Source organism: Podarcis pityusensis (assembly GCF_964106645.2).
Source record: "Podarcis pityusensis genome assembly, chromosome: 1".
NCBI classification, from domain to species: domain Eukaryota; kingdom Metazoa; phylum Chordata; class Lepidosauria; order Squamata; family Lacertidae; genus Podarcis; species Podarcis pityusensis.
The window spans coordinates 45,227,092-45,254,920 of NC_138028.1; the positions used below are offsets into that span (position 1 = coordinate 45,227,092).

Genomic DNA, 27,829 nt, shown 5'->3' on the forward strand with positions numbered 1-27,829 from the left:
CACTTAAGCTACTCGGAGGAAGACTCTTTTGAGCCTCTCTCAAATAACAAACATTTGCACACTTCATTCTCATTTTTGTCTTGTTTAAGATTGATAAGGCCCAACATGGCTTTCTTAGATTTAGAATTTGGAGCAAGCTTGCATTTTTATTTTAGATGGCACATTTAAGATAAGCAGCTGCTGGATGTGTTACCAAAGTACAATTTAAACACAGGAAAAACATTTCTTAAACACAGATTAAAGGGGACTGTCAGAGTCCAGGCGGGAAGTAAGCACCAATTGGGCTTCTTTCACGCCAGGGGTCTGAGGACTATTTTTCTTTTGATTGAGGTGCACCCATTTTCAGTTTAAAAGGGGTTTGGACCTGGGCAAAACTCCGAAGGGTCCGGAAAAGGGGAAACCTGGACAAAACTCCGAGGGGGAAAAACTTGGGGATACCTGGACAAAACTCAGAGGGGAAAAGGGGTTTGGACCTGGGCAAAACTCCGAAGGGTCCGGAAAAGGGGAAACCTGGACAAAACTCCGAGGGGGAAAAACTTGAGGATACCTGGACAAAACTCTGAGGGGAAAAACCTGGGGACACCTGGACAAAACTCCGAGGGGAAAAACCTGGGGATACCTGGGGATACCTGGTCAAAACTCCGAAGGGGAAACCTCTCTCACTCAATATCTGTTCTGGAACCCACAGCAAGAAACCTCTCTCACTCAATATCTGTTCTGGAACCCACAGCAACCTCCCTGCCTTTTACAATCTAACTCAGAGTCCCTACTGAACGCTTGCACACTTGCAATGCCAGATTGAGACTCTGGAATATGAAAGATGGAAAGGAATTCAGCGCCCTTGCGTTCTCTGTTCACAGGTCATCTCTAACAAAGATCGCCATGGCAGAGGTGCGGCTGCGCTGGGAGTTATAGTTTTGGGAATTATAGTTTTCAGTGCAGAAGAAATTGCACGACCTTTCTGGGCAAAACTCCGAAGGAATAGGTCGGCATAAAGAATTAAGTGGAAGAAGTCACACACAACCCTTGCCTGGGCATACTCCGAAGGGCTAGGGCTGGTGTTGAGATCGAGGGGACAGAAAGGAGGAGAAGGCAAGAAATTGCACGACCTTTCTGGGCAAAACTCCGAAGGAATAGGTCGGCATAAAGAATTAAGTGGAAGAAGTCACACACAACCCTTGCCTGGGCATACTCCGAAGGGCTAGGGCTGGTGTTGAGATCGAGGGGACAGAAAGGAGGAGAAGGCAATTTTTAGGTGAGGAAAAAAGTAGAAATTTTAGATTTGAAGGGAAAAGGAAGAATTAAAGAATTTTGGTTGCTGTGGTTTAGAGAACCCAACCCACTACCCGTGTTTCCTACTTAATACTCACTTCCGCATGCGCTGTTCCTGGTGATCCCACGATCTCTTGACTGGTTGTTTAAGGCCGGCCTGATCAAGCGTTGCTTCCTCTGGTTAGCCCCGCTGAACCTCCAGTTATTTCCAGACCCTGGGACCGATGGAGGACTGGCTATTCCTCCTGGCAAACTGCCTGGTGCGCGCTGGATAACCAGTCCTTCCTCGCTTCCAGAATCCGGGTAACCAAAAGTCCCTTCGTGCGTGGTCGCCATCTGTTGTAAATAAAAATATGCCCTTTTCCCTTATGGGGTATCCAAGAGCCCATATAGAGTCCTTACATAGGTTCCCTATTGGTAGGAGAAAATAACAGAGGCCAACCAGAGAATATTGAGAAGCAAAGCAGCTAGTAAGCTTGATCTTTATTAATCTGTTGCAACAGGGTGCTCCCCTCACACGCAGGAGAGGAAGAGGACCCAGAACAATGGCGTGCAAGGCCTTATAAAGACTTTTGAAATTCCCATTCTCTAGATCAAGACCACCCCCAGAAACATTATGCATACATCACAGAAGGGGTGTAACCTAAGACCACCCCTCAGATACATCCCACCTACATCACAGAAATTTAAATGTTGTTTTTCTCTTGTCCTTGTTTATCTCCTGTCTAGCAGGTTACTTGATTGGATTTCCTGGGGAGCCTGGCCATTCTTTTGTAGTGGTAAAATACTTATTTCCTGGGCCAGGTCACAGGCTCACACCTTATTCAAACAGACATATCCTTGAGACAGGATTTGTGAGGAAAGAGACAATGGGGAGGCTTTTCCAGGATTTGGTCAGTTTAGGAATCAAAATGGTTCCAGATTGGTCTTCCTGTGTTGATCTATGTATGTGCAGTTATGAACATTACCATATATCTAAGACCATAAAATTCCTATCACAGTTGTAATGCATGTGTAATTTATTTATTGTTGCAAGTCACTTTGAGTTACTTTTTGCTTAGAAAAGTGATTAATAAGTTTAATAAATAATGTTTTTGGTATTTCAGGAGAGGTGACCAGCAAAATAATTTGCTTTCTATTTTCTTCTTAGTAGGACAGAATGATCAGTAACTGCGGGGGGGGGGGTGTTCATTTTATCTTTGTAGCAAGTCAAGAGCTCTCAGTCAAACATAATAGCCATTGTAGAACATAGTGAGCTAAATGAGGCATGCCTCTGAATGATTGTGCAATATAAGCTTCATTATTAAAGGTAATCCTTTTGATACAATTGTTGAAAAGACCAGTTTATATTGTACCAGTAGGCAAAGCAAACATAAGTTCAAGTTAGTTAGCATGGCAAATAGATTCTTATAGGTTAGTTTTACTTCCACACAGATAACACTCTCTTAAAGGATCATAGAATCATAACAGATGGGGGAGAAATTTGATTTGGTAACCATTTGTATTTCCTGAAACTGTATGCGAGCCAAAATGCAGCAAAATTTCAGACAAGAGCAAATTAAAATGTAGCCCTCAAGCCACAAAATTATTGCCATCATGTATATTAAAGGAAGTGCATACAATAGTGAAAATAACATGAAAAAAATCTTATTTAATTTTATTAATTTAATTATAAGTTTTCACACATCTCAAGGTGACTTGCAATCATGTAATTTTAAAAAAATCAGAAATAGGGTTTAAAACAATACAGTTAGAGACCCAAGGCAGAAACCTACTTTTTTTAATCCATTCACCTGAAAAAAGCTTATTGAAACAAAAATGCCTCCAAATGTTTCCAGAAACTACAAATAGAAGACACCTCAAGTAGGATGCTGTTCTGCAAACAAGAGCAAAAGCCCTATTCTGATTTACTATGGAGCATGCTTCTGATATTTTAGGGACTTAAAGGAGAGGGCATTCTGTAGAATTTGTGTTGCTGGTGCTTCAGGTTGTCTTTGTACATTTTTTCATTAGCAAAGTATAATAGTGTCATATCCTTGTATTACTGGAAGCCAAGGAGACCTGTATCTGAAAAACAGAATGTATCCCCTCAGAGTTTGAAAGGATCACAGCATAATGTGGCATCACAGCATAATATTAAACATTTTATAGATAGCATTGAGATATGCTAGTTTTAAATTATCAAAGTTATTTTGAAAGGGCAATCTAAATAGATGGAGAAGGCTTTGTTCTAAGCAGCTGATCTGCTTTGGGACACTAATGGAGCCTCAAGTATGTATTACCTCTGGTTAGCCTTGGGTTTTAATTAATGCCAGTCGCTTCACAGTTAATTTTGCTATGTGTCAAAGCGTTATCTGATTGATTTGGGTGTATTTTTCAAAACCAGCTCTTTAAATAGTGCTTTTACTTTCTGTCTAAGATACTGCAAGTGGTGATTTGTCATACTGCATAGATTATTTTTAAAAAAAGAAAACTTATTTACATATTAAAATAAAATTTGGAAATCACTGTAAAATGTTGAATTGCTGTTTGTTTTTATTGCCGTTAGGGTACTGCTATTTCTCCTCTGTGTAGTGACTCAGTGCTTTCCTCTTTTGAGGAGCACAAAGTAAAAATATATTTGTTTGGCAACATGCCCTGCCTGCTTTCCTGGTGCAGGCAGATTAGTAATAGAGTAGCCATACCAGAAGTCAAAACAATAGCTTGTGTATTTTTCACCTCTCTCCCTTTTTGTGGCTGCCATTAGTTCAGAAGTAAAAGCATAAGAAACATTTTTTTTTTATGTGAAAAAGAAGAAATAATGTTACAAACAGCCAGCATGTCAAGTATGTGGCCAATGCACAGATTGTGGCCATTGTCCTTTGCTCACAGTAAGTCTTATGTGAGTTGTATATAGTGAGTTGAAGCTTGCAGTCCTCAGCATCTGCTTCCACAACTATTGGAGAGGTATGGTATGATAGTCTCAGTGAAAACACTTGAAAAGCCTATTGGTGTACTGTTCTCCAGTCTCTGGTGAGCTTGTGGTGCATATACACCATTGGATCCTAGCTCTAGCACTTAATGCATACAAACCAGCTTACCATGGATTTGGAAACCAGCATATGCAAATTTCCGCCTGTTCACCTGTGTGAATGTGAATCAAGTCAGCTGTGGCATCTTCTGTAACATTTAGGATACAATATTTGTTTAATTTTGCTTTAATTTTGCTGTTCATATTGGTAGATCACTCTTGCAGGTGAAAGAAGTCGCCAGAAATTATGTGTGAATCAAATTGGTGATGGAGAAAATATGTTAAAGCAAACATGTGCAATACTTTAGATAAAGTAATATGGCCTTCTTCATTTTTGCTGCATCCTCTGGTTCTTATGGTTAAGTGTTTTTGTTTTTGTTTAAAGAAAGGATTATAACTTGTGTGACTGTAGGGCAGATCCCCCAACAGACAGACAATGGAAGTTTCTGCTTCAGGCATTGTAGCAAGAGATTTGAGTAACCAGAGATGGTGGTACTAACAGATCCCTCAATTCTTTTCTCCCAGTATTACCTCATGAATTCCGGACTTCTTCTCAGGTTTTTGTTATCAAAAACAAAAGTCATAAAGTGCACAAATGAGGATCATTTCATAAAGGCTGGATGATTTGCATCAGAAAGTATGAAGTGATTTCTTTGTGTTCTGGTTATTTGAATTGAAATGCAAGTTATGTTTGTGCTGGCTCATTCACACCTGTAGTTTGCCACCTGATTAAACAGTAATCAAGCAGTGAAAATGCTTGTATGGACCACTCCTTATCTAATGGTGCCATTTTACCAGTATGCATAATAATATATAGTTTGGGTATCTGAGAAAGAGGGTTTGAGATCATCACCACCATCATCATTTCCATTGCAGAATTTCTGGACACCCTTGTTTAAGTGGTAATTATTATCTTTATTTGAAATGTAAAACTAGGAAGAGGAATATGCAGACTGTGTTTGACTCTAAATACTTTTAACTGAAAGAAATGTACTGTGTAAACATCAGAAGTGATTTAGAATAAATCTTGTAAATACAACTAAATGCATGCTGCTTTCTTCTATTTTCTTTCACCTCAGGTGGATAGCAGATATGAGGGTGTTTGGGACACAAGGGAGAAAGTTGTGGCATTTGGCTTTGATTACTGCTATTGGTCAGTTGACCCTGAGGATCCCACATATGCATCTCAGGAAGTGGTAAGGAAATAAGTGGTATTTTTTCTTCTTTCTTGCAAATCTATAAAATGAAACTGGTTTCTTTATAAAATCAGTAACACATTGAAATTAGCAGTTTCTAATCCATTGGCCTTAGGTGTGTGTGAACTGTTGTACTGCGTCAGACCAATAACGCCCCTTACAACCCACTCCAGATGTTCTTAACATTGACCCAAACTTTCAGAAAGTTGGACTGGACTGGATAAGCCTTTGGTCTGCTCTATCAGCATTCTTCTTCTGTTTTTAGGATCAGCCAGCTGTCACAGAATAGTGGCACCAGTCATGTAGTGATCAGTATATTGGAATTTGGGTGGGATGATCTGGGTTCACATCTCTGGTGCTAGGAGTAAGTTCCATTGGTGATCACTTTGGACTGCGCATGTTCAACATGTAAAACACGTTTAACAAAAGCCAGCCATTGCAAGGAGTGTTACAGTGAAAACTGCTAGCTTGAAGTATCACTGCCATCAATTCAAATAATTATTTTCCTCATTATTATTGCTTCATTCACTGGCCAGAGCAATGAGTATCCATCAGTTACAATGCGGCTTAGCTGATGTCAATTTCATTTGCATTCTTGCATTATTTATTCCTACGTAGATTGTGGATGCTGTAATAACAGGGGTAGGGAAACTAAGGCCCGGGGGCCGGATCCAGTCCAATCGCCTTCTAAATCCAGCCCGTGGACAGTCCAGGAATCAGCATGTTCTTACTTGAGTAGAATGTGTCCTTTTATTTAAAATGCATCTCTGGGTTATTTGTGGGGCCTGCCTGGTGTTCTTACATGAGTAGAATGTGTGCTTTTATTTAAAATGCATCTCTGGGTTATTTGTGGGGCATAGGAATTCATTCATTATTTTTTTTCAAAATATAGTCCGGCCCCCCAACAAGGTCTGAGGGACAGTGGACTGGCTCCCTGCTGAAAAAGTTTGCTGACCCCTGCTCTAATACCATCAATATAATTTTATTGTATACTGTATCATCTTGATTATCTGCCTGTAGTTTGCATACTGAATGCCAAAGCCTGGAAATTCTGGGATGGAGGACTGGTGGGGACAATATTATGTGTGCTGAACAACTTAATGGAAATTCATTAATTAAGCATTAAGAAAAATAGTTAAGTGTTTGATAGTTGATAATGTGAATTTCCAAATAGAATAATAAATCTTATCTTTGTTCCTGTACAACTGTATGATAGGCAACACCCCTACACCAAGCCATCTGTTTAACAGATCATATTGTTTTCCATTACGAGGTTTTGTTAGAATTTTTTGCTCCCTAGGGACAGAAGTGGATATTGTTGAAGCCAGGCATATAGTGAGTCAATGCACATGAGATTTAAATACAGGGATTTTATAAACATTGATGAAAGAGTGCTTGCAGTTAAAGAGCTTTCGCTCTTAAAAATACATTTTAATAAAATGTGTATATTTTGAGACTTAGCTGAATAAAGAATGGGAAATTTAAAAGAGAAAAACTAGGGAGAATATTAAAATGGGAAACATCTTTAAAGGAAGGATCACATATTAATTGGTTAACAGATACAATGAAATAATTATGATAGAAGAAAATGATTATTTTTACTAGATATGATTAAAAAGATTGAGTTGGGTTTTTTCCCCCCTTTTCCAGATAGCAGTTGTGAAATTCAAGTTGCATTTGGCTTAGAGGCTTTGGCAGAAACTGTATCCATAATTGAAAGATTGGAGTTTTTCATTGTAAAAACAACTTAATAATTAGCTTTAAAATACATTGATTAGGAAGTGATATATGCCATGTATGTGGGTATAAAGTGGCATTTTTCTCATGAAATACTTGTAAAGTGCTGAGCAGTCAACTGTTATTGTTTTCCCAATCTTGAGAGTGAGAAAGAGAAATGAAAAGAGCATGATATAAGAAAAGGGTTTTTTTTTTGTAAAAATTGGATCTGCATGAGGGGGAGGGAAATCTTCTCCATGAATGTTTTAGTTATGTTACATTTCTTCTGCCAGCGACACAGCTGCTGCATTCAATAGGCATTGGAATGGTTTGGATTTTACACGAATAAGGTCACTTTTTTGGCTTTAGCCTGTTTTATTCCCTCTCCAGAATTCCTAAGTTGGAATCAGTGAGCATACTGAATTAGTCCTATGTTAAGAAAAGATATCATACAGTGAGAAACAAAAACCCCCCCTCAAATTCCATTTTACTTTTTAATATTATCTTGGTATACATTGCAAACAAGAGTTATTAGAATAAAATCATGTAGAATTGTCTCTCTTTGGGGGCTGTGATCCACAAACAACATTACTGGCATATTCATTTTGATAACACTTTGTCGTTAAGTAATTTTTGAAAAATAAGTTAAAGCTAGTTGTTGCTGCCACTGACTTGTTTGAGAGTCTTCCTTAGTAATTGATTTTGTTGTGAATGAGTCAATAACTAGAATATTGACAAAGAGTAAAAAGGTCAAGATAAAGGACCCCTGGAAGGTTAAGTCCAGTCAAAGGCAACTATGGGGTCTCTTTCAGGCAGAGGGAGCCAGTGGTTTGTTCACAGACAGCTTTCCAGGTCATGTGGCCAGCTTGACTAAACCGCTTCTGGCGCAACAGAACACTGTGACGGAAACCAGAGCTCATGGAAACACCATTTACCTTCCTGCTACAGTGGTACCTATTTATCTACTTGCACTGGCTTGCTTTCAAACTGCTAGGTTGGCAGGAGCTGGGACAGAGCAACGGGAGCTCACCCCATCGTGGGGATTCAAACCGCCGACCTTCTGACCGGCAAGCCCAAGAGGCTCAGTGGTTTAGACCACAGCGCCACCCGTGTCCCTTGACAAAGAGTACAGCCTCCATAACAGACTAAAATGTCAGTTAAGACAAGTAAAATCTCACACAGTTCTTAGAGGCAGGAAGAGGTTCATCACTGTGGTCAAGTTGGGAGCTTGAAAGCTGGGAAGCCAATTAAGAAGACAACCCAGAGAAAGTCAAAAGAAGAGGTGATTGATAGAAGACAGTGTGTTCAGAAACAGGAACCTGAGAGAAGAATAGCTTTAAAGTTGTAGTAGCAATGGGGAAAGGCAAAGTTAAGGAAAGTAGGGGCCATTGAGAATGAAACCTCAAACAGAATGTAGATATAGAAGTTTGATGCTAATAGCGGATTGTAGAGGGGACAGAGGAGACTTTGGATCAGGCAGTGGAAATCCAGAGGTAGGATGGTATTAATAGTATGTATAGTATTTGTCTGCTTTAGTCTGCAGTCCAATGCATGCTTACCTGAGAATAAGATCCAATAGAGCTTACTTCTAGGTAGAAATGCATAGTGTTAAAAGTGTTAAATAGTGCTGTTAGTGCTTGATGAAAGCAAGTACTCTTGATCAAATTGTTGCAGTCCAATTAAGTTAAACAGAATATATTTCCAGGTAAATGGATATAGTCACTAGAAAATTATTTCTTTCCCTTTTCCATTTCATAATAACCTAAGACCTCACCAGTCAAACCATTAGATTGGCCTCTTGGGTTTCTGATTTGTTGAAATAAGTTAAATTGAGCTTCCCTGTGGTCAGCCACTGTTTACCCTTACAATTTGTATAAGTAATAATAAATGGTTATGGTTTAAAAGTAAAAAGCACTGGTTTCATTTTCAACCATCATACAGTCCCTTAAGACCTTCAACAGTTGTGAGTAGTGTTTGGGGGGAAATTATATATAAATGGACAGTGAAATTTGTAACAACTGGAAAGGCTGTTGGATGCATCTGTACTTATCTTGAATAATGGAACGACAGCTGCTGTACACAGATATTCTTCCAGCTCCTAAAGTATGTGGTGTGTTGGCATGTTCTATACATCTGTTGTCTTAAAGAGTAGGCAGAGGGCTCACCCCTCAGGTTAGCGCTATGATTCTTAGTATGTGTTAGTACTTTCTATACCATCATAAAAAAGCCTGCTAGATCAAGCCAATGGCCCATCTATTCCACCATCTTGTTCTCACAGTGGCCAACCAGAAGGCTTTATGACTCCCACAGAAAGCAAGCATGGTGAACTGCCAAAATCATTTTCACATTACACTTTCCCACTTAAAATGTTACTACAACTCTCCCGGACAGCATAATCCAGCTTCTTTCCATCTGACTCCCCATACTGCCATATTGTAGACTTGGATGTCTTCCTATGGTTATAGCCTATCGCACAGCCATTTCAATCTCCTTCACCAGCATAATCTGTAAGGTAAAGGTAAAGGGACCCCTGACCATTAGGTCCAGTCATGACCGACTCTGGGGTTGCGGCACTCATCTCGTTTTATTGGCCGAGGGAGCCGGCGTACAGCTTCCAGGTCATGTGGCCAGCATGACTAAGCTGCTTCTGGCGAAACTAGAGCAGCGCACGGAAATGCCGTTTACCTTCCTGCCAGAGCAGTACCTATTTATCTACTTGCGCTTTGACGTGCTTTTGAACTGCTAGGTTGGCAGGAGCAGGGACTAAGCAACGGGTGTTCACCCCGTCACGGGGATTTGAACCGCCGACCTTCTGATCAGCAAGTCCTAGGCTCTGTGGTTTAACCCACAGTGCCCTGTAATAAAACTAATGACTTTGGGGAAGGGCCTTCTCATTGTCCCCAATGCCTCTTTGAAAAGTTTTAATGCATCTCCTAGCATAGGAGTCAACTCCCAGGGGCCATGGGGGCTTCGGCCCCCCAATAAAATGTTTGAGGGGCCCGGGGGGGCCCAACGTTGATGGGCATTCCCATTTAAATAGTGTGTGTGCATTGTGTCATGTGACTGATTATGTGGGGTGGGGCCTACCTGGGCCCCTACAATATTTTATTCAAGTTGACACCCCTGTCTCCTAGTGACTAAGCAGATGTTAATTCAGAGGAAAGCAAACATTTATTCAGATCGGCAGTGGCTATAGTTGCAGGAGAAATGGACGGACGTATGATGCTTTCTCACCACTGATGACACTTCAAATTAATAGGACTTCTTTCTGATTAGACACATTTAGGAATGTGGTATAATTATAATAATATCAGCTCCCTAGTCCTTTTAATACTGAGATTCCTGATAATTCCATATGTTTGAAAATAAGCCCTACTTTTCTTGGGAATCACAACTCTACTAATATATTACACATTGGAATCATTTGAATTAGACGTTCATAGGCCTACACAGAATACGTAATAGAAACCTAGAAATAGAAATTGCAAAGAAATTGGACATTTTTGAGCTATTTCTAAGGGAAATTGGCAAAAACAACACTGTCAACATGGGAATTTAGCTTGCCGCTGCAGTATTCCGGATATGTCTAGGAAATTCTGGACATATGGCAACCCTAATTGTAGAGTTGGAAGGGACCATGAATATCATCTAGTCCAACCCTCTGTAATGCAGGAATATGCAGTTGTCCCATTTGGGGATCAAACCTGCAACCTTGTAATTATCAGCACCATGCTCTAAACAACTGAGCTATACATGCTGGCAATAGAATTGTAGTTTTAAAAAAGAGCAGCAGGTGATTTCCCCCCATATGTCCTATATATCAAGCTGGTACCAAGCAGCGATGAACAAGCTCAGACAGGATCGCAATAAAAAATTAACATGTACAGACATTTTTGAGTGAGAAATAGTATTAGCCCTCTCCATCCTCTCTCCAGCTGCAGGAAGAAAAGTCTCCTGGTCTTCCGGTTGTACCTCCAAAAGCCTTCAAAATAAGAATAAACATTAATACCGTCACGCATTTCCCTGGCTGAGTCCAAACAGAGCTTTAAATACATTTTCCTTGCAGCTGCTCCTTTCAGTGGTAACATTTAGGAAATGTTTTCTAAGTGTGTTCCTGAGTTGTATGTATGCTGCTTACTATGATGTCATCTCATCCTTGAAAGTAATGCTTTTGTGATTGCCTTTTGATGCCACTCAGTTTTTATTTACTAAAAAGCTAATTGATTAACTGAAAGTTATTTCCTAAGTAGCAGCCAGTTGACTACCCTCAGAGCAGCATGGATTTTCTGCTGGTCAACACTATTATGGTGTGTGCTTAAAGTAATTTAATAACCAAAAACCAAGGCTGACCATACCATTAGGCAGAGTGAAGCAGTTGCCTCAGGTGGCAGCTGTTGGGGGCACCAGTGTCAAACCCCAGTACCTCCTGAGCTCTCTGGCGATTCTTCTCTGTTGAAAATCAGAGCTATGTGTGCCACAGACCTGTCATACACCCCCTAAACTAACCTCCTGCCCGGAAGAACACCAGGGTCTAGACAATGCCAGTGCTGAAGTAAGCTTTACTGTCAGTCAGTTTCTGTACATGACATTGGGGGTTGCATCTTGTCCTTTGTTTCATGTAAGTCCTTTGGGCTTACCAAGAATGTGATTTAGCTGTAACTATTTTTTCATAGTTTCCCAATTGGCTCCTAGCCAGTACATTTCTATTTTGTGAGAATTGTGCATTGTACATGAATTCTCATTCGCTCAAGTACTGTTGTTTACTTAATATTTCAGGTAAAGAAAAATCACTTAAGAACAATATGATAGAACATATGATACGTCTGTCGCACAGTTTTTCAGTTTACCTTGTAGATATGCAGTGATTTAAGATTTGAAATGTTGAAAAAGAACTGAGTTTCCCCCCAAGTGAGTTTAGATTTTAATTTTTTGTTGTTATGATTTTAGATTTAATTAGGTGCCATCAGTTGTTTTGAAAGAGTTACTTGAAATGGTAATTCTGGAGTCACTAAACAACATTCATTTTAGACACTGGGCAACCCAGATTCTCATGTATTTCCCGTTTTCATAGCCTTGGCATTTCTGCCTGTAGACTCACAGGCTCTGTCTGCACTTAGCTTTGCATAGTACAATGTGCGCATTGTTTCACATCCTACTGGGTATAATTTGCATACATTTATTCCCTGATTACAGTAGATGGAATAATAACTTTGTATGAATAGTTCGGTACAATTGAATGTCATAGGAGAGGGAGGGGTGACTGTGAAAATAAAAGTTTAAAAAGTATTTGCAATCCCACAGGAAAGCTGGTATCAAAAGCAGCTTTTGCCAAGTATTGAGATCTTGACGGTCGCAGGAAGTGAATGTGCCACTGTTGCAGCTAAACTTAACAATATTTTCAGTTTCTTATGAAGTACATAGGCTGGTCTTAAAGACTTAAATAAATTGAAGCTTTAAATATTTTTATTTGCATCTCTAACAGGAAAGGAATTAGTGGAATCAGTGCTCACATTAAAAAATTAGTTCCATTACATTTTATTTTGGAAAGAAAGGAGAACAAGGACACACCTATACCGTCTATTGAAGAGTATGGCATGTGGCCCGCTGTTGAGCATCCATGGCAACTTACATAATTGCACTGTACAGTGGTACCTCGGGTTACATACGCTTCAGGTTACATACGCTTCAGGTTACATACGCTTCAGGTTACAGACTCCGCTATCCCAGAAATAGTGCTTCAGGTTAAGAACTTTGCTTCAGGGTGAGAACAGAAATCGTGCTCCAGCGGCGCGGCAGCAGCAGTAGGCCCCAGGTGGTGCTTCAGGTTAAGAACAGTTTCAGGTTAGTACGGACCTCTGGAACGAATTAAGTACTTAACCCGAGGTACCACTGTAGTTCTTGGTGGCTGTTCTAGTTTGGAAGTGGAAGGAGGAAAAGGAATAGCAGTAGTTTTTACATAGCAGTTAGAGGTGTATAGTGGCCCTGGGGTACAACATCCCATCCCCCCCCAGAGGTGAAACAGGACATGCCACCCTGCCCTGCTGCCACTCCTACCACCATCAGCGCCACCATACTTGCTACCGACACTTGCACCACCCGCTCTGCTTTCACCACACACCCTGCCACATGCGCTGCTGGAGGAAAACTGCTGCCTCCACTGGCAACGATTTTGGATGAATCCTCACACCAAATGGATGCTATCGCACTCCACCTAATGGCTGAGAGAGCCCTTATAATGCCACCTGGGCATTAGTTTTAATCTTGCCTGTAATAGTATGGTTTAAAATTTTAAAAATTATCATTGTAGTAGGTTTCTCTATCCCTTATAAGTTGGTTATTTGTGTCTCTTAATAGCAGTCTGACCATGGGAACGTTGCCCCAAAACACATCTGATTCATATTTCACTGAACCAAGTTGGAAGCATTTTTCACAGGATCCTGAATGGGCATATTCTATGCAATGTATACAATGAACAGCTGAACTAAGAAAATGTATCAATCATTTGAAGGAATTAGGAATACAACTAGGAAGACATCCACAAAGTGTGTGTGTGTGTGTGTGTGTGTGTGTGTATGACAATTTTTAATGCTTATCTGATAGACTATGCACCAGTACTGTGAGATATAAAATACATGAGAAAATAATTTCGGGGGATTCATTTATTTGACTAAAGAGTATGCAAGCCCAATGAAATGTATCCAGTGGTGGTTTGAACTAACAGAGAACTCTTCTGCATGTGGAAGGCGGGAACTGCAGCTCCTGCGCTTCCAAAATAGATGCTCTTGGGAGTTTGGGGAGCCTCTCTGGAACAGTATGAGATGTGGTATTTAGAGCAGAAGGGAGAAGCCTGGGAAATTATCTGCCCTAGCTTCCGCAAGAAGTGGAAGGCAAAACCACCAATGGTTATAATCCAATGCATACATATGACAGTGTATTTCTTGCTAGAATCCCATCCTCCCATTTTTTAGGTAAGAGAACTCAGTATAGGCCAGGCATAGGCAAACTCTGCCCTCCAGATGTTTTGGGACTACAACTCCCATCATTCCTAGCTAACAGGACCAGTGGTCAGGGATGATGGGAGTTGTAGTCCCAAAACATCTGGAGGGCCAAGTTTGCCTATGCCTGGTATAGGCACTCTTTATTGTTTCTCTTCTATCATCTGAAGTGAGAAAGAGGGAGGAGATTTCCAAGTGCTACTTCCACATCTTTTAGCTGTCCCAAGTATCTAATGTCTTTGGGCTTCCGGTGGAGCGCGTCCTCGAAGCGAGAAGGGATTTGGTTGAGAGCGAAAATCCCGACCTACAAAGGGAGGAAAAGGGGGTGCCGAAGGGCGAAAAGCACCCCAGATACACCTCTGGAGGGTGTCCGGAGGTACAGGGGCCCAGCAGAGACTGGTCGCGGCTCGCCTCGCCGTCAGGTAACCTCAAAAAGAGGCGAAGAGAGCGGCGGCGCTGAGCAGCAGGTCAAGGGCAGCCATATCTACCCTCCCAAGTAGCGGAAAGCCCCGGTCTCGCCGAGGGTTAGCGCTCCGCTTTCAAGCATAGGAAACCGGGGAGTAAGCTAAACTTGAGGGGTGCAACGTTTCTGGAACAGAGAAACCCGGCGGAAAATAAACGGTTTATGGAGTTCAGCCTTTATCCGGAATCAGCGAACACGCAGGAAAGCACCAGAGCGCGGAAAAGAAAGTGAGTTCCCCTAGTGATTGCTTTGTTTCCCTGAAAGACTCTTTTATTAAAGCATTTGGATACCTATTAAAAAAATATAGGACTGTTTAAAACAGGGGACAGAGGGTAAAGCTTCTATATTGGAACCGCCTAATGAACTGAGGGGGAAGGAGGAGGAGGAGTTTTTCTCTGTGCTGATTACAGTAAAGTGAGAGCGGAAGAGAAAGTGCCGACGCCATTAGGAGATACGGAAACGCTGCAGAGGCTAATTAACAAAGACTACCTACTTTTGCAGTATGGATCAGCCTGGTTTATAACTCTCTTCTGCACGTCCATCTCCCTGCTGACATCTCAGTTCTGAGTTGGAAAGATCTACGATTTCTGATGGCTACTTAACGATCCGAAAATAGTTTTTCTCCCTCTGCTGCTTGATTCTCCAGACTGCCCTCAGAGAGAGACTGCCTTTGGAGCTGAGTAGCATTAGAGAGAGCCACCTGGTGGACAGAGTATATTACTACAACTTGGATTTCCTTTTCTTTTCTGTGTATTTCTTCTGCTTTACACATGTTCTTGGTCTTCTTCCAGCTTTAATTGTAGGGTCTATTAAGGTGTGAACTTTCACTCTCCAATTGTAATTTAAAAGATCTTTCTAAGAACTCTCTAAGAGTACCTTCCCTACTGCTTTTGTGAGAACTTAAGAATTTCAAGACACCTCCAAAGAAGGTCTACTGTAAAAGGAACTAAGTTGATCCACGTGGACTATTTAAGGACTGTTAACTGACATCTCAGTTTTGAGTTGGAAAGATCTACGATTTCTGATGGCTACTTAACGATCGGAAAATAGTTTTTCTCCCTCTGCTGCTTGATTCTCCAGACTGCCCTCAGAGAGAGACTGCCTTTGGAGCTGAGTAGCATTAGAGAGAGCCACCTGGTGGACAGAGTATATTACTACAACTTGGATTTCCTTTTCTTTTCTGTGTATTTCTTCTGCTTTACACATGTTCTTGGTCTTCTTCCAGCTTAAATTGTAGGGTCTATTAAGGTGTGAACTTTCACTCTCCAATTGTAATTTAAAAGATCTTTCTAAGAACTCTCTAAGAGTACCTTCCCCACTGCTTTTGTGAGAACTTAAGAATTTCAAGACACCTCCAAAGAAGGTCTACTGTAAAAGGAACTAAGTTGATCCACGTGGACTATTTAAGGACTGTTAACTGACATCTCAGTTTTGAGCTGGAAAGATCTACGATTTCTGATGGCTACTTAACGATCGGAAAATAGTTTTTCTCCCTCTGCTGCCTGACTCTCCAGACTGCCCTCAGAGAGAGACTGCCTTTGGAGCTGAGTAGCATTAGAGAGAGCCACCTGGTGGACAGAGTATATTACTACAACTTGGATTTCCTTTTCTTTTCTGTGTATTTCTTCTGCTTTACACATGTTCTTGGTCTTCTTCCAGCTTTAATTGTAGGGTCTATTAAGGTGTGAACTTTCACTCTCCAATTGTAATTTAAAAGATCTTTCTAAGAACTCTCTAAGAGTACCTTCCCCACTGCTTTTGTGAGAACTTAAGAATTTCAAGACACCTCCAAAGAAGGTCTACTGCAAAAGGAACTAAGTTGATCCACGTGGACTATTTAAGGACTGTTAAAATACTGTGGGTCGGGGCCAGAAGGGCCAAACGGGTATTGCTCAACGGGTGTTAGAAACTAAGATCCTCTATTTTACTGAGTATCTGTTGTACCTAATCAAGTAAGAATGTCAAACATGGGAAAAAGACCAGAAGGGGGAACACCAGTGGATAGAAAGGGATCCAAACAAGAAGCAGACTTTAGAGCAGATATTTTAAGAATGTTTGCGGAGATAAAACAAAGTGAGAAAAATTTAGAGCTCAAATTAGAACAAGTAGACAATAGAATTGGGAAAATGGACAAAAAGATAGATGAAACAGTTAACGAATTGAAGGGTCAACTGAAAGAGGTATTTAGGAGGACACAGGCAGTGGAGGAAGGTCTGAAAAAGACAAGATCAGAAATGAAAGATGTGAGACGAGAGGAGGATAAGATAAAAGCTGAGATTTTGGAGTTGAACAAAAACCAAGAGGAAATGAAAGACTTAATTGCTATGAATGAACTAAGACAGAGGGAAGTTAATTTAAGATTAAGAGCCGTGCCAGAATTACAAGGTGAAAATATAAAAGAGAAATTAATAACAGAATTAGCCCTCTGGTTGGAGATTCCAATAGAAGAGATGGCAAACGCAGTACAATCTGCATTTAGACTGAAAGCCAAATCAGCCAGAAATAAAAAATTTGTAGGAGATTGTTTAGTTACATTTAAAGAAAGGGAAATGAGGAATATGATTCTCCAAAAAAACAGAGGGAAAAGGCTGAATATTGATGGAAATTACGTAATAATTTTCAAAGACATCCCAGTTAGGCTGCTAAAACGCAGAGACTCATATAAAGAACTGGTACAGACTCTGAAAAGGAATAATATTGAGTTTAAATGGGAGTTCCCTGAAGGAATTTCCTTCACTTACAAGAGTAAGAGGCAAAAATTGACAAGTCCAGAAGAAACCGGTAAATTTTTAAGAAAATATAAAGAACTGAAAATACAAAAAGAAGAAGATAAAAGTGAGGAGGCAGAAGGAAGGAAAGACTCAGAAGAAGAAACAGAGAGGACAGAGGGAGAGGAAGAGGAAGAGGAGGAGGGGGGAGCGGAAAGAGTTTAAAGAGAGATAGCAGTTTCTTGCAAAGGTAAACTACCATGGTGTTAAAAGTTTGGAGCTGGAATGTTAATGGGATGAATGATAAGAAAAAGAGGAATAAAATCGAGTACATCTTAAAGAAAGAATGTTTAGATATTATCTGCTTACAGGAGACCCACATAGCAAGGAAGCATAAAAGAGTTTTGATTAATAAAAGATTAGGAAATGAATTTGTATCGTCAGACCAAAGTAAAAAAAGGGGGGTGGTTATTTATATCAAAAAACAAATTGAAGCACAGCAAATTTTCAAAGATGAAGAAGGGAGGGTAGTAGCGGTTCAAATTAATTGGCAAGGAGAAAACCTAATAATAGTGGGGATATACGCACCTAATGATAACAAATCGGAGTTTTATAGGATGTTAGAGGGAAAGCTATTTGAATACGTCGATCAGAAAATAATACTATTGGGAGATATGAATGGTGTGGTGTCGTTAGAGATGGACAGGTTAAGGGATGGAATGGGCAAAGAAGGAAAGCTACCCAGAACCTTCTTCTCATTGGTTCAGAACTGTAATTTGGTGGATATTTGGAGATTTAAATACCCTCTGGAAAAACAATATACTTTCTACTCAGAACCCAATGACTCATCCTCGAGATTAGATCAGATATGGACCTCGGCAGAACTAGTACCAAGATCTATACGGGTGGGGATCCAGGCCAAAACGATTTCGGATCATAACCCAGTAAAAATGGAACTGAAAGGGCTGGAAGAAAGATCATACAGATGGAAAATGAAAGATTACTTGTTAGATGATTTAGAGATAGTAGAGAAAGCTCAGAAAAGGTTAAAGGAATACTTCGAGGATAACTTAGGTAATGATACAAAACCAAAGGTGGTGTGGGATGCAGGTAAGGCGGTGATGAGGGGTTTCTTCATTCAACAGAGTGCAATTAAGAATAAAAAAAGAGAAAAAGGGAAAAATGAAATTCTACAGCAAATAATGGACAACGAACAAAAATTAACTAAAAACCCCAAAAATAAGAGAATAAAAGAGAATATTAAAGTTTTACAATCTCAGTTTGCAATGTTGATAAATAGGGAAATAGAATGGAAAGTCAAAAAATTAAGACAGAGAAGCTTCGAATATGCTAATAAATCAGGAAAGCTATTAGCTTGGCAGCTTAAAAAAAGGAAGGAACAGAACACAATAAATAAAATCAAGGTGGAGGGAGAAGAGATAAATAATCCCAAGGAAATAAGGAAGGCCTTTTTGGATTTCTACAGAGGACTTTTTAAAAACAGTGAAAGGAATAATCTGAGAAAAATAGAAAGATTTCTAAAATGTAAGAATATAAAAAAGATTTCCACAGTGGAGAAAGGAAAATTGAGTGCCCTAATTGAGGTAGAAGAAATCAAAGAAGCAATAAAGGAATTAAAAAAAGGGAAAGCCCCAGGTCCAGATGGGTTTACTGGTAGCTATTATAAAGAAATGGAGTCAGTCTTGCTGACTCCATTGCAAGAAGTAATGAATAATATCCTTAAAGAAAGAGAAATACCAGAGACATGGAAGGAGGCACTAATCACACTAATCCCCAAACAGGATTCAGATTTACAACAGATTAAAAACTATAGACCGATCTCCCTATTAAACATAGATTACAAGATTTTTGCGGGAATTCTGGCAAGGAGACTAAAAAATATATTGGTAGAAAGTATACACAAAGATCAAGCGGGCTTTTTGCCGGGTAGGCAAATGAAGGACAACATAAGAAACATAGTAAATATTATAGAATATTTATCTGACAGGTGTGATAAACAAGGTTTGTTGTTGTTCGTGGATGCAGAGAAAGCATTCGATAACATAATCTGGGATTTCCTGCTGAAACAATTGGAATATATGGAGGTTGGCACTGAATTCTATAACGGGGTAAAGGCAATCTACACGGAACAAAAGGCAAAACTGATAATAAATAATGTGGAGACAGCAGAAATAAGAATAGCAAAAGGAACAAGACAGGGATGTCCACTGTCCCCATTGTTATTTATAATGGTGTTAGAAGTCCTCCTAAATTCAATAAGAGAAAATAAGGGGATAAAAGGAGTAACAGTTGGGCAGAACGAATACAAAATTAAGGCATTCGCAGACGATCTGGTTGTAACAATGGAGGATCCAATAGATTCAATAAAAGAGGTACTCGAAGAATTTGACCAATTCGGAAAAGTGGCTGGCTTCAAATTAAATAAAAGGAAAACAAAAATTATAGTAAAGAATATGAATACAGATAAAACTGAAGAATTACAAAGAGAAACGGAAATAGAGGTGGCCAGAAAGGTGAAATATCTAGGAATATGGGTAACGCCAAAAAACATAGACTTATTCAAAAATAATTACGAGACAGTATGGAAAGGAGTTAAGAAAGATATTGAAACATGGGGCAAGCTAAAACTGTCATTTTGGGGCAGAATAGCCACAATCAAGATGTGTGTGCTTCCAAAAGTGTTGTTTTTGTTTCAGAACATTCCTGTAATTAAGGGTATAAAGATATTTAAAGACTGGCAGAGGGTGATCTCAAAATTCGTCTGGCAGGGCAAGAAACCAAGAATAAAATTTAAACTGTTGACAGATGTGAAGGAAAGGGGGGGCTTTGCCCTGCCAGATTTGAAATTGTACTATGAGGCGTCATGCCTATGCTGGGTCAAAACATGGATAAAACTGGAAGATAAGGAAGTGCTAGACCTAGAGGGATTTAACAACAGATTTGGGTGGCACGCCTATCTATGGCATGGGAGGAGAAAAGTACACAGGGGCTTCGAAAATCATATTTTCAGAGGTCCACTGATTGAGGTATGGGAGAGGAACAGAGATATGTTAGAACCTAAAACACCCCATTGGCTATCGCCACTAGAAGTCATGAGCGTTAAAAAGATTAACATGAGGGACAATTGGGCTACCTATGAACAACTGTTAATGAAAGAAGAAGGAAAGTGGAAAATGAAGCCGTACGAACAGGTCAAAGAGAAAGTCTATGATTGGCTGCACTATTTCCAGATAAACGGAATGTTCAGGAAAGATATTAAAGACAAAGGATATGCTGATAAAGATTCTAGATTCCAGATTGAGATATTGAATAACAACTATAAAATTTTGTCTAAAATGTATAATCAGTTATTGGAATGGAATTTAATAGACGAGGAAGTAAAGTCGGTAATGATATATTGGGCTAGAGATATCGGTCATAATATATATTTTGAAGAATGGGAGAAACTTTGGAAAAAACATCTCAAGTTTACAGCTTGCGTGACACTAAAGGAGAATTTAATGAAAATGTTTTACCGATGGTATATGACTCCTGCAAAATTAGCCAAAATGTATGGAACTTGTAATAAATGCTGGAAGTGCAAGGAAAGGGAGGGGACCTTCTACCATATGTGGTGGGAATGCCAAAAGGTTAAAGGGTTCTGGGAGAGTGTATATAACGAAATGAAGAAAATTCTAAGATATACTTTTGTTAAAAAACCCGAGGCTTTTCTGTTGGGATTGGTAGGAAGGGAGATAAAAAAGAAAGATCACAAGCTGTTCCAGTATGCAACAACGGCAGCAAGAGTCTTATTAGCTCAAAATTGGAAATCAGAGGGCCTACCGACAATTGAGGAATGGAGAGCAAAACTATTAGATTATGCGGAAATGGATAAGATGACAGGGAAAATTAGATATTCAAAAGACCAGAGGTTCATTAAGGATTGGGAAAGTTTTACGAAATATCTGGAAAATTTAAGTGATGGACAGATAACACTAGTGGGCTTTAAAGGAGCTCTGTAAAAAGAAAAGAGTATTGTCTAAAGAGAAATGGAAGAACTAGAATGATTAATGGCATTACAAATTAAGAAATGCGAACTTTTATAAAAGATTATTACGGATGATTTGTGGAAAGGTTGAAGGAAGCCATACTTAAAAACCTGTGAAAATGAGAATCGAACTTTTATATTTTGTTTTTGTATTTTGCATTATGCAAATTAATAAAAATTATGCATTTAAAAAAAAAAACAAGTATCTAATGTCTTTGAGCATCAGATGATACAGTTAGATCCCTACTAGGTACTGTACTGAAATGCCCTACAATCTGGAAAATGCTTTCGAGGTCTTAGAAGGGAGGAACAGGGAATATTTGTCTTTAGTGAGCTTTTCAGAGATTGATACATGGTGGCTAACAGCTCATTCTGAAGGCTGAGAACCAAGGTTATGTTTTTAAAATAACCTTTTGTTTCATGATAGTAGAAAACTAAAACTTAGTGGTTGGTTCTTATCAGCACAGAATGTGAAAAGAAACCACTTGTGACCTTATAGCCCTTTTATAATTTGGCCTTTGTCCTTGGAAATGTACAGTTTTTCTGGCTGTGAATTTACCATCTGTAATTTCAACCTGTGTTGGTCTCCCTAATGTTGTGCAAATAATAACTGCATTATTTTCTCACCACATCGTGCATCCAATATCTCTGTGCAAGACTGGTGTGTATGCATGTTACCATGTGCTGACCACTACCAGAAACACATACTAAATTGAATCTTTCCCTAATTAACCTTTGGAGTTGATCCCCTTTCCTTGGATGATCCAAAATAACAATGCCCCAGTCTCTTGTTTTGTTGTATTAGAAGAAGGAGGGAGATACTGCAGTATCAAATTTTCAGGGAGACTATTTCTAGAGACTTGGTAGGGCCCTTTCTTGTGTCTCTTGACAGAATTGTGCTCTAGGCAGCTGCTGGAATCTCTGGGGTGCTGATTTCCAAGCTGTGTGTTGCCCAACTTCGTTGTCTCCAATGAAGTTGTCCCATTTGCACAAGGATTTCTGCTTGTGCAAGGAACCTCCCCTCCCTCTCCATTCCCCACACACCCATTGTTAGGTCGTGGGTTGACATAGCAGCCGGCACAGCGATTTCTTCAAGTAGCTCTTTATTATGGCAAGCTGGAATAGAACTGACTGCGAACAGCTCAGCCGGCCTGTATTTATAGGCAGCCGGCTGTCAACATTGTAACCACAACAGCCCAGAGTTCCCGCCTAAAATAACTGCCGCGGACCTGAGTGAAAACTATCTACAGACCTGAGTGAAAACTATATACAGTATCCCCCTGTTGGCCCAGGGTGAAACTACACTACATAACACCCCTCCCCACCGAGATAAGGCGTTAGTTACAATCGTAATGGTTTCCTTATATACAGCACTACGCGTAATGGTTCAATTAAGCACAAAAGCATATCGGTTACATTTCCCATACTTAGACCAATAGTGATACCTGTCCAACAACATAGTCCTTTAAATAAGTTGGGCGCTTGGAAACTCTGCCAGACCGCCGGGGACTGGTAGCCAAGTCCGGAGGGCCACACAGTTCTCGCTGAGGCTGTGGTGCGACCCTAGGTGGCGTTGGAACCAACTCCCCTGGATCCGCTGCTGTGGGTGGAGCCTCCGCAAGTGGAGTGGTCTGAGTCTGTTCTGAAACGGCTTGGTTCGGCTCCACGCTGGCAGTTTGTGAGGGAGGTGTAGGTGGGGCCTCGCCATCTGTACGTGTCTCTTCTGGAGCCGCAAGCGCAGTTGGGGGCACCTCGGTAGTGTCCAAGTCCCCAACCGTGCGCCTAAGCTGGTCTATGTGCCGTCGCCACAAGCGTCCGTCTTCGAGTGCCACCTGGTACGAGCGAGGTCCAGTGACTCCCACTACTGTGGCTGGCACCCAAGGGATGTCCCCCACATAGTTCCGGGCAAAGACCTGGTTTCCTGGGACAAATGACCGTGGTGCGTTGGCACAGCCTGGGGGTTCAGCCACGGCAAAGTCTGGGTGTAGCCGGTCGAGCGGTGACCTGAGGCGGCGGCCCATAAGCAGTTCAGCAGGACTCCTCCCTGTGGCCGCATGAGGGGTGATGTGTTGCACGAACAAGTATTCGGCGACCCGCTCATGCCAGTCTCCCCGGTCCAGGCGCGCCAGTGCCTCTTTTGTCGAGCGCACCATTCTTTCCGCTTGCCCGTTGCTGGATGGATGAAAAGGTGCCGTTAGGGCATGGCGGATGCCCAGTCCCAAAAGATACCGCTCAAACGTGCCTGACGTGAACTGCGGTCCGTTGTCAGAGACAAGGACATCAGGACACCCATGCGTTGCAAACAGGCCTCGCAGCACCCGGATGACAGCTTCGGTAGTGGTGGAGGGCATCAGGGCGACCTCCAGCCATTTGGAATAGGCGTCCACCACTACCATAAAGGTCCGGCCGTGAAAGGGGCCAGCCAGATCGATGTGCACCCTCGACCAGGGTGTCTTTGGCGTCTCCCAGGTGTGTCCCTTAGCTGCCGGTGGTGCAGGCCTCGACTCCTGGCACGCTTGACAGGCGGACACCCAGGCAGTGATGGCATCGTCCATATTAGGCCACCAGACGTAACACCGAGCCAACGCCTTCATTTTGACAATTCCCGGGTGGCCAACGTGCAGAGCCTTCAGGACGCGCTGACGGAGTCCCTGGGGAATCACGACGCGGTCTCCCCACAGCAGACAGCCGCGATGAGCTGAGAGTTCATGTTGTCTGGTTGCGAAGGGCTGGAACTCCGATGCAAAGGGCCCTTGTGGCCACCCCCTCCACACCCAGTTGAGCACCCGGCTGATGGTGCGATCCTGGGCAGATGCGGAGGCCACAGTGGCAGCCGATACAGGCGCTGCCGGAAGATCCTCAATCAGAAGGAGCGATGAAGCTGGAGCCGGGTCCTCCACAAATGCTGGAAGAGGGCAACGGCTGAGGGCGTCGGCATGGCCCATCGATTTCCCCGGGCGATGGATGAGCCGGTAGTGGTAGGCAGCCAGGAAAACAGTCCATCGCAGCATGCGTGGTGAGAGGACCGGTGGAGTTGGACGATCACCGGCGAGGAGGCCCAGGAGTGGCTTGTGGTCAGTGATGAGGTCAAAAGTCCTGCCATAGAGGTATTCATGGAACCTCTTCACTCCAGCCACAAGTGCCAATGCCTCCTTGTCGAGCTGGCTGTAATTCCGTTCCGTCGGAGATAGTGTCCTGGAAAAGTAGGCGAGCGGTGCTTCTCTTCCATCTGGAAAACGGTGACTAAGGACAGCACCGATGCCAAAAGGTGAGGCGTCGCAGGCAAGGACCAGCGGCCTGGATTCACTGTACTGTACCAGCACACTGTCTGAAGAAAGGAGAGCCTTGACCGCGTTGAAGGCCGCCGTCTCCCGATGACCCCAGGCCCAAGGCGTCTTAGTGCTAAGGAGTCGGTGAAGAGGCTCAGCCACTGTGGCTTTGTGGGGCAGGAACATGTTATAAAAGTTCAGCAGCCCCAGGAATGCCTGCAACTCCGTTTTGTTCTTTGGAGTGGGGGCCTGCTGGATAGCGCGGATCTTGGATGTGGTTGGATGAAGACCGGAGGCATCGATAAGATAGCCCAGGAACTCTACCTGTGGAACGGCGATCTGGCACTTCTCCCTCTTTACCTTGAGCCCGGCCTCCTGGAACCTGGTCAGCACGGCACGGAGGCGCTCGAACAGCTGCTGGTGTGAGTCTGCAGACACCAAGACGTCATCAAAATATGGTACCACGCCTGGAAGCCCTTGCAGGAGACGCTCCATAAGGCTTTGGAAGATGCCAGGAGCCACACTCACCCCGAACTGCAACCGGCGGCAACGGAATGCCCCCCGGTGGGTGACGATCGTCTGGGCTTCAGCAGTGGCATCATCGACTGGCAGTTGTTGATAGGCTTGGGCAAGGTCCAGCTTAGCGAAGACCTTACCCTCACCCAGGGAATGCAGCAGGTGTTGGACAACAGGAACCGGATAAGCGTGCTGCTGAAGTGCCTTGTTGATCGTGCACTTGTAGTCAGCGCAGATTCTCACCGACCCATCTGGCTTGACAGGCGTGACGATGGGGGTTTCCCACTTTGCGTGGTCAACCGGCTCCAAAACTCCTTGGGCGATCAGTTTGTCCAGTTGTTCGTCCACCTTAGTCTTGAGAGCAAAGGGAACCCGGCGTGGCTTTAGCTTGATGGGGGCGACTTGTGGATCAAGGCTAAAGGAGATGGGCGTACCTGTATATTGGCCCAAGGTGCCGTCAAAAACCTCGGCAAAGTCTTTGACCAAACCCTCAGTCTCTGCGTTAGAGATGCAGTTGATGCCGGTGACTTCCAGGCCGAGGGCATCAAACCAGTCTAGCCCTAGGAGGCTTGGCCGCTGACCTTCGACCACCACCAACCGGAGCAGGCCCGAAAAATCCTTGAAGGCGATCCGGAACCGGCCAACGCCTACCACGGGAATGTCGTTTCCCTGGTAGTCTCTCAGGTGTACGCGGTGAGAGTCGAGTTGCCTTTTGGACACTCTGGGTACCAGTCTTTTGATGGTGCTCCATGACACGATGGACAGGGCAGACCCGGTGTCGATCTCCATGTCACATGGAGCTCCTTCAATGAGCACCGTGACGTTCAGCTTGCGTCGCGTAGGCGAGTCGGTTTGGCCAATCGTGGTTCCAGATGGGCAGTGGCAGTTGGTGAGAGCGAAACAACTTTCCTTGGCAGACTGGAGTGAAGACTTGGACTTGCGAGTCGATGAAGGGGGGGTGTCAGACGGAGCCGATCGGCAGACCTTAGCGATGTGGCCCCTTCTGGAACACTTCCTACAGATGGCGTCTCTGAATCGACACTGGGCACGGGAATGGTTGCCTCCGCAGCCAGCACATTCCGGTTGGCCCTTGGACTTCAGTTGGAACTTCCTGCGCTCCCGCTTTGTCTGGTGCACGTCATCGTCTTCACTGGAGGATGCCTCCTCACTGCTGGCCTCTTCATGATGCACCGGAACTGGCTCCCTAGCAAGACGCGGGCTGCTGGACTTGCGGATCTCCTGGGCGGAGCGTTCAGCAGCTTCTGAGGCCACAGCCTCCTCAATGGCTTTCTGTAGCGTGAGGTCTGGCTTGGCTAGGAGGCGCCGTTGCAGATGGATGTCCCGGACCCCGCAGACAATTCGATCCATCAGGGCATCGTCTAAGTCTCGGAACTCACAGTGCATTGCAGCCTGTCGCAGGGCGGTGGTGTAGTTGTTGATTGACTCCCCCTCTGCCTGGTTCCGGTGGTAGAACGCATGGCGGGCAGCAATCTTGGACGGCTTTGGTGCGTAGTGGTTGCGGAGCTTCTCTTGGATCGTGTCCCATGGTGTTGCCTGGACTGCTTCAGGCGCAACCAACGCTCGGGCCGTCTCAAACACCTCAGGCCCACAGAGGCTGAGGAATAGGCCCCGCTTCCGATCCTGTGATACTGCTGTCAGCTCGTTGGCTTGGAGGTAGCAGTCGAACCGAGCGAGGTAGGAGTCCCATGATTCAGAGGCTGGCGCAAACGGCGGTAGAGGCACAAGTGAAGCCATGATTCCGATGCCGGCGTGAAGGGCGATGGATGGAACACAGTGCTCTAGCCAGAACAGTCAGCTCTGAATTGGTTCTGCCCAGTGATTTCGCTCAGTGATTTCGCTCTGTGATTCAGCTCAGTGATTCAGCTCAGTTCAGAGGCTGGCCGCATCTGGCTGTGCTCTGATGTCCATCGATCCCACCTTCGTCGCCAGTGTTAGGTCGTGGGTTGACATAGCAGCCGGCACAGCGATTTCTTCAAGTAGCTCTTTATTATGGCAAGCTGGAATAGAACTGACTGCGAACAGCTCAGCCGGCCTGTATTTATAGGCAGCCGGCTGTCAACATTGTAACCACAACAGCCCAGAGTTCCCGCCTAAAATAACTGCCGCGGACCTGAGTGAAAACTATCTACAGACCTGAGTGAAAACTATATACAGTATCCCCCTGTTGGCCCAGGGTGAAACTACACTACATAACACCCATCATGCCCTCCATATGCCCCAGAGGCTTGGGGAAACTCCCAGAAGAAATTTAGGGGGTGCATGGAGAAAGAAAAGTTGCCCCAATTTTGTTCAATGCAACACATAGTTAAGTTGTATCAGTGCTTTTTTTCTAAAAAAAAATTTAGGGGTACAGTGAACGCTCGGGTTGCACTTCTGCACATGCGCAAGCGCCAAAACCCAGAAGTAACCCAGTACTTCCAGGTTTGGCGCGGTGCACAACCCGAAGCATCTGTAACCTGAGGTATGACTGTACTCTCATTTTGACTCAAGAAAGTCACCATTTTATAGTTTGAATCGGGAAAAATAAATACAGTAAATGGACAAAAGTACAAAGATTCACAAAATGTTTAGGGGGTATGCGTACCCCTGCGTACCCCCAGAAAAAAAGCACTGAG

At 42.8% G+C, this 27,829-nt stretch overlaps 1 protein-coding gene across 1 annotated transcript in view; it reads left to right on the forward strand.

Annotated features, from left to right (window-relative positions):
* STARD9 (StAR related lipid transfer domain containing 9) overlaps positions 1-27,829 on the forward strand; it is a 146,666-nt gene that overhangs the window by 15,761 nt on the left and 103,076 nt on the right. The window contains exon 3 of the mRNA XM_081008572.1: positions 5,362-5,478. Coding sequence (XP_080864698.1) covers positions 5,362-5,478 — 117 coding nt within the window. The remainder of the gene's footprint in view (positions 1-5,361; positions 5,479-27,829) is intronic.